Source organism: Canis lupus, chromosome 23, assembly GCF_003254725.2.
Source record: "Canis lupus dingo isolate Sandy chromosome 23, ASM325472v2, whole genome shotgun sequence".
NCBI lineage: Eukaryota > Metazoa > Chordata > Mammalia > Carnivora > Canidae > Canis > Canis lupus.
In genome coordinates, this window is record NC_064265.1 from 19,673,120 (window position 1) to 19,686,052 (window position 12,933).

Sequence of the window (12,933 nt, forward strand, 5' to 3'; positions counted from 1 at the left end):
GACAAATTGGTTGTCTTGATGTCTAGAATATGGAGTATTAAAAGCCAGGTATTAGCTGGGATCCATTGAAGAGCAAAGGATTCACACTTCATGTGAGTAATAAGGTATGATCATTTGTAGAATCCTCCTTTTAAAAAAGATGTATTTTGGGACACCTGGATGGCTCAGCAGTTGAGTGTCTGCCTTTGGCTCAGGACGTGATCCTGGAGTCTTGGGATCGAGTCCCACTTTGGGCTCCCTGCATGGAGCCTGCTTCTCCCTCTGCTTATGTCTCTGCCTCTCTCTCTGTGTCTCTCATGAAGGAATAAATAAAATCTTTTTTAAAAATAAAAATTCTAAAATCTTAAAAAACGTATTTCTATGACTGCACATTATGTCCAGAACAGCAGACTTTGTAGGTGAATGTTTATTTACACCCATACCCACAATCTACATAACACTCAGTTAATATCTGACATTTTTTTAGAGATTTTATTTATTTATTCATGAGAGACACAGAGAGAGGCAGAGACATAGGCAGAGGAAGAGGCAGGTTCCCTGTGGGGAAGCTGATGCAGGACTCGCTTCCAGCACCCCGGGATCACGACCTGGCCCAAAGGCAGATTCTCAACCACTGAGCCACCCAGGCACTCCAATATCTGACATTTTTATTGAAATACAGTTGACACACAATGTTACATTAGTTTCAGGTGTACAACATAGTGATTTGACAGATATGTGTGTTCTGCTCTGCTCACCACAACTATAGCTACTATCTGTCACCATACAATGCTATTGCAACACCATCGACTATATTCCCTATGCTGTACCTTTTTTCCCCGTGACTTATTCATTCCATAACCAGAAGCCTGTATCTCCCACTCGCCTTCAGCCATCTTACCCAACCCACACCCTCCTCTCTTCTGGTAACCATCAGTTTGCTCTCTGTATTTATGTGTCTCTTTTTTTGTTTGTTCATTCATTTCATTTTTTAGATTTTACACATAAGTGAAATCATATGGTATTTTTCTTTCTCAGTCTGACTTATTTCACTTAGCATAATGCCCTCTAGGTCCATCTGTGTTATTGCAAATGGCAAGCTCTCATCCCTTTTATGGCTGTGTAATATTCCCCTGTGTGTGTGTGTGTGTGTGTGTGTGTGTGTGTGTGTACACCACGTCTTTATTCATTCATCTATCAATGAACACTTAGGCTGCTTCCATATCTTGGCTATTGTAGGTAGTATATTGTCCATATATCTTTTCTAATAAGTGTTTGTGGTCTTTTTTTTTAGTAAGTACCCAGTAAGGGAATTACTGGATCATATGATATTTCTATTTTTAATTTTTTGAAGAATCTACAACTGTTTTCCACAGTGGCTGCACCAATTCATATTCCCACTAGCAGTGCATGAGTGTTGCTTTTTCTTTGCATCCTCACCAACACCTTTTGTTTCTTGTGTTTTTTATTCAGCCATTCTGACAAGTGTGAGGTGATATCCCATTGTGGTTTTGATTTGCATTTCCCTGATGAATATGATGTTGAGCATCTTTTCGTAATATCTTACTTTTATTTTTTTAAGATTTATTTATTTATCCATGAAAGACGCAAAGAGAGAGAGAAGCAGAGACATAGGCAGAGGGAGAAGCAGGCTCCATGCAGAGAGCCTGATGCAGGACTCAATCCTAGATCCCGGGATCACAACCTGAGCCGAAGGCAGATGCTCAACCGCTGAGCCACCCAGGCGCCTTCATGTTATCTGACTTTTATATCTTCATACAGTTGATCCCAAAACATTGATGAATTGTTTAATTCTAAAGTAAATTTACTCCAAGGCTGGGTAACATTTGAGTCTAAGAAGGACACTATACCTTTACCTGAAACCTGCCAGTAATTTGTTTTCCTACCTTCAATTTTCTTAACCCTGTGGATCTCAGTCTCTCTTGGGTATCAGAATCATCTGGAGAACTTAGTAAATATACAAATGCCCTGACCCCATCCCACTTCCATAGGCCTGGTCTTCTGTGTTCTTTAGTAACAGTAGTACTCAGGTAATTGTCAATCACCAAAGTTTGGGAATCACTGACTTAATCTTTTGATATTGCAATCTCTCTACAAAGAAATACCTCATTGGTTTGAGTTTGGAGAGAACCAAAGAATACAAGCATTAGACATAGAAATAGCAGGATACCCTTGAAAACCAGTACTGCTAAGCAAAAACATGTGGAGGTAACTTACAGCTCTCACCAACAACAGCATTCTCAATAGGAAGAATTTAAGGAGCTCCGTATAGTGGGTATCTTATCCCTCCTTGGGAATGGAATAGGAATTGAATGTGACTCCCTGTTCTTGGAAGGATAAGAATCAAGAATCCTCATTAAATAAAATCCTTTTGAGCTTTCCCATGACCCAGCCAAGACTTCACAGTCCCCAGGTTTCCCAGCAGTGCCCCAACCAATAAACCTGCCAATTAAGCAACTGAATATCATTATCATGAATGGAATTACAGAGGGTAATTACGAGCCTGTAAATGCCTCCTTCATGAATGAAGCCCTTTCCTTAAACCATCTCAACTTCTTTTCTGAGGAAAATGGAAGGCAATCCTATCCCTTGCCTCACCCTAAACATAACCTCCCTTGCTTAGAAGAAATCTCTGCTTTTGTTGGCCCAGGGGACATGCTGAGCAAACTTTAATAGGCTGTGCTTTAAGGAGAAACGTCCCCTTGGGTAGAGTCCCTTTCCACAACTCTCATCCAAGCATGACCACTAGTTCCCTTTGCTGGGGAGCATTTACTATCCATTTTGGCGATACTTCTTAATTTCTTTTCAATCAGGGAAATTAATATCAAACATTAAGAATTTCTGCAGAAAAATCAAATGTTGGAGGCTCTACAAAATAGTGTGATTTTGTAATGTTACTTAAAATGGAGCTTTACAGGATACTATTTACTGAGGATTTAGAAAGTCCCTGAAAATATAGATATCATAGAAACATACATGGGTCAGAAAGCTTTTCATGTCTGTAGAAATCAAATGAATCTCTTTAGACCCAGAATTTACTCTTGCATTCTGTAGCTTTATATTTAGCTCATGAAAACTTCAAACCCTAATGTATAATAAACCTGAATGGATTCTACATAGATGTGTTTAATTTGAAGTGCAACACAATCTCCCAAGATTTGAATCTGTTGGGGTTTTTTTTAATGGATTTTTTTAATGGATATGGTGCCCATAACTGCACCAGTAGCTAGGTGTGGTTGAGACCAGAATTTTTGATTCACCATGCAGTGAATAATGCCATATAACCTCTGAAGAGAAAGAACTAGCATAGCCATTTGCATAGGGTGAATTTTGGGGGCTCTTCTCTGAATAAGATCAATTGTTGTATCCCAGAGCTGTCACATTATAGAATTTTTTGTATGGATTTATTACTTACTGTCCATGTTATTTCAAGCCACAGCATTTCCATTTACTGTGACAAAGAAATCATAGTTGATTATTACTTTGTAGTCATTGTTCACAGTCTCCTCCTGGAGTAGAAGGAGAGTATATGTGTATGAGAATTTCCACATGGTAACCTGAAGACTCATAAGGCAAATTCAACCTTCAAATGACTGAGAGTAGATCACACTTTTAGAGAAACCATCCTTAGCCAACACCAACTAAAGACAATGGTTATTTACAGAGGGTACTGATGAAAACATAAAGCATTTTGAGCCCTTGCATTAAGTAACTTAAAATTCATTTTAAATGTTGGAAAGGCAGCTTCAAATTCCCAATACTATGCACAGATCGGGATGGACTTGTCTCTCTAATATGGATATCTTTGCTCTTTTGCTAATTTCAGCAGAAAGGAAAATTCACAACTAAATTATAGTCTTTCAATCACTGTATATGATCACTTTAAAAGTAGAACTCTATTTATATTGTATTTTTCTCATTTTGACAGACAGTAGCCTAAGAATTTCTAGAAATATGGATGACCAGATGGATTATGTTTTTTAATGTATATGCGTATACAAATATATGCATTAGTCTGCTCATTTTTGCTCTCTACCTTATATCCATGTACAGTAAAGATAATTAAGGAAGTAAAGTTTGCCACCAGGGAAGGTTAGTGTAAGAAAGTTTGCATTATATTATTCCACTTTTTCCCATTTTCTAGAGGGTAGATGTGCAAGTCCTCATAAATTAAATAGAAAAAAACAACACATTATACATGAATAATTCACTGACTATATCTCATCCAAAGAGATTCGGAGCTTCTCATTCTATCATTAGGGCTGCTGATTTGCCCCACAACTAAAGCACTGTCTGCTTTCCTTCACTGGATCTCATTGCCAATTTGGAACTACATTCAAACCATTTACAAATTTCTTTTCGAAGATCCAGTCTCTTTTTGTCAGACTGTTAGGAGTAGAAGGTTGTGGGGAGGACTAAGTTGTCACTCCCTGAGGAACCACGTGAGCATGTCCCACTTAAGTAACAGGGTGCCCCTCAGGTCAGCCTGTGATAAAACCCAAGTCAAACAAGGCTGAATCCTGGATGTTTTATGTCCTAAGGATCTGAAAAGTGTTCACGACCAGCCCTGACCCCCAAGACCTCAAACGATCGTCTAAGCAGTAACATAAATTGGTGTAAACTTGCCTTTGGGCCATTGCTGTGGAAGCCCGGCTGGCGAAAGTACAGCCTCTCCATGGAGGAACTAATGTCTTTCTAGGCACTAAAAATAAGGGGGAATGTGTTGATTACTCCGACAGGCAATCCAACTGTGGTGGCTAAATGCCCAAGGCTGACAAATTCTGCATCTTATCACTGCCGTCAAGTGGAGGTGCATGTGAATACTGTCAGCCCCAAAGAATTGAGAAACAACTTGCCTTCCAAAAACTGCATCTCAACAGAATCTTGACAATGCCAACAGCTCGTCATCTCATGTTTTTCAACCCTCCAGAAAATGGCCTTCCAGCCTGGGACAAACCAAAGCACTGTCCAGACCAAGAACAAGACTGGAAGCTAGTAGGAATGTCTGAAGCCTGCCTACATAGGAAGAACCATGCGGAGAGGCGTAGCACGTTGAAAAATGAACAGTCGTCACCACATCTCATTCAGGCCACTTGGACTAGCTCGATATTCCATCTGGACCATGACGATGTGAACGATCAAAGTGTTCCAAGTGCCCAGACCTTCCAAACCGAAGAGAAGAAATGCAAAGGTAACCCGATTTTTATTAGACCATAATATCAAGTGTTTCAACCAGCAAAAAAAAAAAAAAAAAAAGAAAAGAAAGAGAAAAAGAAATCTCTATTGTAACTGTGTGCTCAGCTCCGTTTATTGCAATGTATGGTGTCCATGTGTTTTCCCCAACTGTTCCGTTGCAAGGTCTCTTTATCCCCGTGTCTTCTTTTGAACATAAATAAATGAGTCCCAAAGGGAAGCAGTTAATTTCAGTTTCGTGTTGCATTGGACACTCGGGGAGAAGACTTTTATTTCTCTAATTAGCAGAAGGGTTGTTGGTTTTGGCTTTAACTCTGTTTTTGAATCTGAGGAGAAACAGACACTGCTCTTGTTCTGTAACTACTTGCTTTGAAACCTGTGTGTGTGTGCGCGCACGCGTGTGTGTGCATTTATTTACTTTGAGATCCCAATTGTGCCGGTAGCTAATGGGATCTCAAAGACTACCTCTAACCCAAATAGACAATTCACATTCAAAAGAAAGGTTTTAAGTTGTTTTCTTTTACTCATTAAATCCTTGTGTCATCTTCCTGAAAGGCAAGATTATGGTGTTAGGAGGTTGTCACCTCGTAAAAAAAGTGTTAAACTGGTCTAAGTTCCTGATTGCATTAGATTTAACTGGTCTTTACCTCAGGTTGCCTCCACCCTGACAGATGTCTTTGTGCTGATCGCTTTATTGTCTTAGGGCTCCCCAAAATGTTTGCTTTGTAAATTCATTTGTGCTTTAAAATGTCCATGTTCATGAAACTTTCCATTCTTTTTCAATTTAGCATGTAGGGAAAAGAAGGTCTTTTTGGTTCTTCTTGAAAGATTTTGACTCTGATAAAGTTTTAAGTTGTGTCTTTGGAAATCTGGCAGTCACTCACCAAGATATATTACTGAAAGTTTGTAAAGACTCCTGTATATGAGCCATGAGAGACTTTTGCATACTGTTCTCACTTGAACGTAAACACGTTTATATTTATCCTGTCAGAAAAAGTGCTGGTCCTTTAGCTTTTCTGAAAACATATCAAAAGCTCCTTAGAACTGCCAATTGACCTGAGAAGTTGAGTGTATAGATTGTGTCAGTTGAAAATAGAATTATCTAAAAATAATAAAATAGCATGAGTTCTGATTTGAGTGCAGTCAAAACTATACATGTTCTCTTTGAGATTTGTGTTTGAACTGCCTCTCACCTTTATTATTTGGAAGATTTGAGAAATTGAAAAGATATTTAGAAAAAGAACAAAATAAGTTTTTTTAAAGTGTCCCCATATAAGTATGTTTGTGTGTGTGGTGTATATGTGTGCAAATTTGTTTGAGATATAATTGAGAGTTAGTCTTAGAATTTGTAACCAGATTGTATCTTCAGATTTTATGAGCTGGCATCAAAACCATGTCAGTCCTTGGTTTATAGTGAAATACCAACATGAAACTGTAGTGTCTTCATGATCTAAAAAACTCACAAACTAAATTTGATTCATTCACAGTTGGTACCCATGTTCATTCATTCATTCATAGGATCTGTCTATGTCTATCATTTACAAGAAATCTTGGCCTTGGGTACCCAGAGTTCCTAATCCTGTATACTTCTCACTTTGTTGTTATACCTTAAAAGCAAAAGGAAACAGTCTCTATTTGGACCCAAGACCCTGAATGTAGTACGGTAGTTAAAACCACAAATTTGGGCTAGAATCCTAATCCTTCCACTCTGTCCCTTGAGCAAACTTATGTGACTATTGATGGAATTAAATACGATAATATATTTAAGCATGCATTTAGCATAGTACCTGTCCTAAGTGCTCTCTAAATAGCAGCTATCATTATAACTGGGATCAGTATAATTAGCTATGCATCATTAAATCACATAAATTCCTGGTGCTGCACTGTGTGTCTGATAAGGAATGGAGAAGGAGATTAGGCCAGGTGAGTGCGAGGTAGGGCATGACATTTGAAGGGGGTGGGGATTAGAGTTGATAATCCATTCTGCGTTCATTAAGTTCTCCTTTGCTTAAAGTCAGAGAACTGTTCAATAAGGAAATATAATTAAATTATTATATTAAGGTCCTTCCTCAAGATTCTAGTATTAAAAGAAAAACAACTAAGGAAAACTCTTCAGTAGTTTCTAAGTAACCATCAGGGTTCATCTTGGCATGAATGGATGGCAGTGGCTTGGTTCAACATGAAAATGTCATGGGAAAGCCTAAGTTGTCATGGCCCATGAACCTTATGAACTGAATCTTACTCATTCACAATGGACACCTGTACTTAGTGAGGCACCAGGGAGGCCAGAGAAACAACTCAATTAGTCACTTTTTTCTTTTTCAAGTTGGTTCTTCTCCATCTGCTCTGCCTGTTTGCCACCCGTATAAAATCACTGTGAGGAGAGTTCCATTTTGATGCCCATTTATGCCAGGCATTTACTTCCTGGCTATCTCTGTCCAACGCCTAAGTATGCTTGATATCTCAGTCCTGGGCTGCCATCCATGCATGCACCCCATAAGTGTTTATTAAGTGCCTACCCTGTGCAGGATAACACCCTTGATGTCTAGCATGAAGCAATAGCATTAAGGCCAAAAGTACATCTAACTAGTCCCATTTCAAGGACCCCAATTGAATTGATAAGAACCAAATAGCCCTGAAGGATACAAAAAGTTAAGGATCTGCAGTGCCAGAACCAAAAGAACAAATTACTTTCTCAAAGTTCCACAGTGAGCCCATCTGTCAGGTCAGTCATCTAGCCAATCAGCACACCTCGAAGTGTGGTTTGTGGTTGGGGACCCTCCTACTAATTGCTATTATTCCTCTCTATTTTTTAAAAGATTTTATTTATTTATTTGATGGAGAGTGAGAGAACACAAGCAGGGGAAGTGGCAGGCAGAGGGAAAGAGAGAAGCAGGCTCCCCACAGAGCAGGGAGCCTGATAGGGGACTTGATCCCAGGACCCCGGGATCATGACCTGAGCCAAAGGCAGATGTTTAACCTACTGAGCCACCCAGATGCTCTGTTCCTCTTTATTGATGCAAATACAGAAACTAAGAGTAAGCTTTAAAAACTTTTATAGCAATTTGTCATTAACCACTGACATTCCCATGCATGATCAGTGGGCTCACCTCACTGAACAGGGTCTGGACCAGTCGAGAGTTGTCCCACTTGCCTGGTCAGTAATGCATGGCCAGAGCTATAAAAAAGTCTCATGCAAAAGAACCATGTACTACACTATAATGGACCAGATATGTTTTTAAATGGTCCTTCAGTTCAAACAATTTGAGAATCACTAATGTATGCTTTATAGAATTATTGTTTTCCTTCTGGCTTATTTTTGGTACAAATTTCATGTTTTGTTTTTCAGTCTGGGTCTGAAGACAGCTTTCATTTTAATCTGCATATACCTATATTTCTGTCTGCTATGGTCATTCTAAGGAAATTAACTGGGAGCACATTTATCTGGAATGAGAGCTCTGGAGACCTGACATTCTGCTGTAGAGCCCATAATTCCAGTCTGCTCGAGTTCTAGAGGCTGTTTCCAACCAGCATCAAATGACCCCAAGCCACTCTGCTATCTCTACACTACACCTCCCTGGAGTTTTTGTCACAATTTGAACTGATTGCTCAGGCACAAGGACCACATCCTACTCCTGCCTACCTCCTTCTCTCCCAGAGTCTGGGATGATGTATTTGGTGGTCTTCGAAGTGCACCAGCCAGTGGCACTAGCCTCATCGGGAGTTTGTTAGAAATGCAGATTCTCAGGCCTCACCTCAGACTGCTGAACTGGAAGCTTTGAAAAGTGGATCAAAATCTGTGTTTTTTAACCAGCCCACAGGAGGATTCTTAAAAACCTGAGTATCAGAAAATGCCTGAGACTGCACTTAAGCTCTTAGTGTAGGAAAGGGCCTGCCACCTAGTGGACACTCAGGGAATGTGCATTTTTCTTCCCTTCCTTGATTGCACCTGGAGAGTCCCCTAAGTCGCTGTTCTTGACTGGGCTTCCTTTAGGCCTGGTTTATCTTAATTGCCAACTGGATGTTCTATTTAATCACTCGGCTTGGTAACACATCCCTCTGGGACTTGAGCCCTTCAGAGAATCCCACTTTGTTTGGCTGGGGCCTTGATCCTCCTCTAAGTACTTAGAAGACTTCTTCATGCAGATCTCTCATGCCTTCCTGAACTTCTCTTTGGAACCACAGGGTCCCACCAGTTCCACAAGGATGGGTCCTAGTTAGATGTATGCACCCCTGTACCTGGATCTAACAGGGTCTGGACCCAGACAGTCAGACTCCATACTTGGATGTTTGTGCTCAATGTTAATCAGGGACCTTCTGATAGGCTGAAACCTAGTAGTAGAAAAAAACACAGGGACTGACCCATCTCCCTGGTTTGCATCAGAAAAAGATGGAGAGCAATCTAGTGATCTCACTGAATTTTCTCTGTAGATCAGTTCTATGTTTAATAGCAAGAGAACCGAGTCTTATATCCGAGGAAGGCAAGGAGAAAAAAAGTCTAAATAATTTTACTAAAGTTACTTTCTCGCATTGTAAAAGCCTTCCATGTTCATGTACAAAATGGAAAAGTTCCCGAAAGTTCAACAAAAAAATTTTTTAGAAATCATTTGTATTTCGATCATCCAAAGATAAGCAGTGTTAAAATCTTTACACTATTTCAGTCTTTTTTCTGTATGTATCTATTTTTTACAAACTTGGGATCATACTAGACGGACGTACCATTTTTTAACCAGCTTTTAATGCTTAATGACATATCATGAACATTTTCCTTTGTCATTAAGTATTCCTCTGAATCCTGACTTTTATTAGCTATAAATTATACTTGCTTATAGATATACCATAATTTATTAAGGCCAGTCCTCAAGATTTAGACAAGTTAAAGTAATTTTTAAAACAGTATCTTATGTCAGTAAAGGGGCAGACTATTAACTCATGCTCTTCATAAGGAGGAAAAAATGAATCAAATCAATGATGACAATTTTAAATGATATATAATTCTCATTTACCAAAATAACAAAGTGTTCTAAAAATGAGAGATGTAAAGCCAAGTCATTGTATGCATTATAATCCTTCAAGTTAGACATTCACATTTTCAACGGGTGATTGCTATCTTTGTCCTTAAGTAAAATACAAGGACATCTTCAGGTAAATGAGTATTTTAGAAGATGGAGAATTAAAAAGCTTGAGCCCTTCCACTAGTACCACCATCTGCTCCATCCATCTCAGCTCTCCACTCTGCCCCTACTCGCCATACATCAGGATGCGAGGTCCCAGCTGAGAGTGCCAGTGTGATTCATATACCTCAAGGGCACTCTTAGAATGTTAGCCATCAACATGAGAATAAGTGCTCTCCACTAGCTTCTGGTATCTGCAAGAGAGCTGTGAGATTTGATACTTCAAAGGCAGGAAAGAGCACCCCATAAGTAGAACAGGACAGAAAGAAATAGAGGGCAAGAAATGAAAGAAAAGCAATCAGCTGAAGTGGAAAGGAGGAAAACACTGGAAACAGGGCAATGGCAAAGGAGGCAAACATCAGAAAGTCAAGGCTCCTTTATCCAACTTCAGTTTTCACTGAGATGCAGCATGGAGCAGTAGATGGACCACAGGCTTTCCAAGGCCATTTTGGCAGTATCTATCACAACCGTAAATGAAGATATGCTTTGACCCAGCCGTCCTGCTTACAATACTCTGTTCCATAGAATACCCACAGGAATGAAGATCCGTGTTCACCTGTTTTCTTTGCACCTTTGTTTTTGTTACTGAAAACATAAAAACACTCCAAATATCTATCCATAGGAGAATGTTCAGATAAACGACAGCATATCTAAAGTATCCACTAAAAAAATACACAGGTTCTTAAAAAATAAACACCTCTTAAAAAGAGGTGCTTTTAGGGATGCCTGGGTGTCTCAGCGGTCAACTCAGGTCATGATCCTGGGGTCCTGGGATCAAGTCCTGCATCAGGCTCCCTGTGAGGAGCCTGCTTCTCCCTCTGCCTATGTCTCTACCTATCTTATGTGTGTGTGTGTGTGTCTCATGAGTAAATAAGTAAAATCTTTAAAAAAAAAAAAAAAAAGGCACTTTTAGGAACACAAAATAGAGAAGCCACCAGGCATTAAGTACAGTGGGCTTCCACTTACAGTTTCAAAAGTCTGTATCACTGCGGGTGCACAAATGTGCATAGACCAGAGGCCCTGGGTACAGGTCAATCCGTGACACTAGGTAGCTCAAAAATGAAAGAGCAGAGTAAAGGAGGAGATGCTAACTCTAACTCCAAATACAACTGCATGCAAGATTTTTTTTACAATAAGAATGCATTTATGAATACCCTGTGCAGTTTTCTTTAAAAGTTAAGTTCATATGCTTTATAGTCAGACATACTTAGGTGGCCTCCTTGTTCTTAAATATACCAACTCAGGGCAGATTTTTTTTAACCTCTCTGACCCTCTGTCCCCTTAATTTTAAATGGGGTCATGCTATCTGGCTTTCATCGTAGAGATGAAAGCTAATGTGTGTAAAGCACCCAGCATAGTGCCTGCCACTTAGTAGAGATGACAAGATAACTGTTTTGGGGATAGAAATATTCTCTTAGCCTCAGGCTCTGCTTCTCCATGTTTGCTGCCCTTCCTGGCCTTGAAATACATTCACAACCATATAAACATAAAGAGAAGCAAAACCAAACATCTACTACACAGGCAGCTGTAGAGAGGCATAAACAATGGAAAGAAGAGTCCATAGAAACAACCAAGATAATTTTCAAACCCTTTTGATAATTAAAAATGTAAATAAGAAACCAAGAAAAGTATGAAGAAGCTGAACTGGAATTCAAACTCTGGCAGTCCAGCTCCAACACTAGAGCTCTGTATTATTATACTTTCTTTTTTTAAGATTATATTTATTTATTTATTCATGAGAGACACAGAGAGAGAGAGGCAGAGACATAGGCAGAAGGAAAAGCAGGCTCCACATGGGGAGCCCAATTCAGGACTCGATCCCTCAACCACTGAGCGTCCCTATCATTATACTTTCTTATGACACAAAAAGGCAAGGGAATTCCAGGCACCCCATGGAAGGAATCTAAGGCACAGGGAAAGCACTGGTCTACAACACAGAAGAAGGTGCAATGCAGTCAGACCTGGTGTGACAGGAGGCGTGGTCTTCAGCACCTACCTAGTCATAAGGTCCAAGGTCAAATTCTGGTGCTGCTCTAACAGCCACCCAGCTTTGAGCAAGTCTCTTAGCCTGTCTGAGCCTCAGTTTCCTCATCTGTAAAATGGGAATCCTCTCTCACTGAATTGTGGAATTCTGTGTGTGTTATTTTTACAATGAAGCTTTGAAAGAAGAGAAGCAGACTGGATGTTAGGGTTATAGAAGGCCCATGTGAAAATAACCACTAAGTAGATAATGACAGGATTGACGTTTCTAAAGCTCAGAAAATAAATAAATAAATAAATAAATAAATAAATAAATAAATAAATAAATAAATGAATAAATACGCAAGCAAGCAAGCTCAGAATATTACAGATGCAGGGGGAATAGTTACAACAACCAAATACCTTGATACTTCCAACAGGTAGTTTTCAGACAAAATAGGGTACGATGTGGGTGGTTAACCTGTAGAATTTGGCAATGAAGTTGAAAGGTACTGTTGGGAGAGTCAGCCTTACAGAGATATCAGAAGTAACCACTGGAATTCAAAGCCTTTCCTTTCCTCAGACATCCCCCACAGGTTGTCATGAA

The 12,933-nt window shown here is 39.5% G+C and overlaps 1 protein-coding gene across 22 annotated transcripts in view; it reads left to right on the forward strand.

Moving 5' to 3' along the window:
- The window catches only part of THRB (thyroid hormone receptor beta), a 371,974-nt gene that overhangs the window by 295,746 nt on the left and 63,295 nt on the right, over positions 1 to 12,933 (forward strand). For 19 of the 22 annotated variants that reach the window (XM_025461005.3, XM_025461011.3, XM_035705026.2 and 16 more), the window contains one exon: positions 4,931 to 5,191. The exons of the other annotated variants lie outside the window; for them this stretch is intronic. In XM_025461005.3, coding sequence (XP_025316790.1) covers positions 4,931 to 5,191 — 261 coding nt within the window. The remainder of the gene's footprint in view (positions 1 to 4,930; positions 5,192 to 12,933) is intronic. 22 annotated transcript variants of the gene reach the window in all.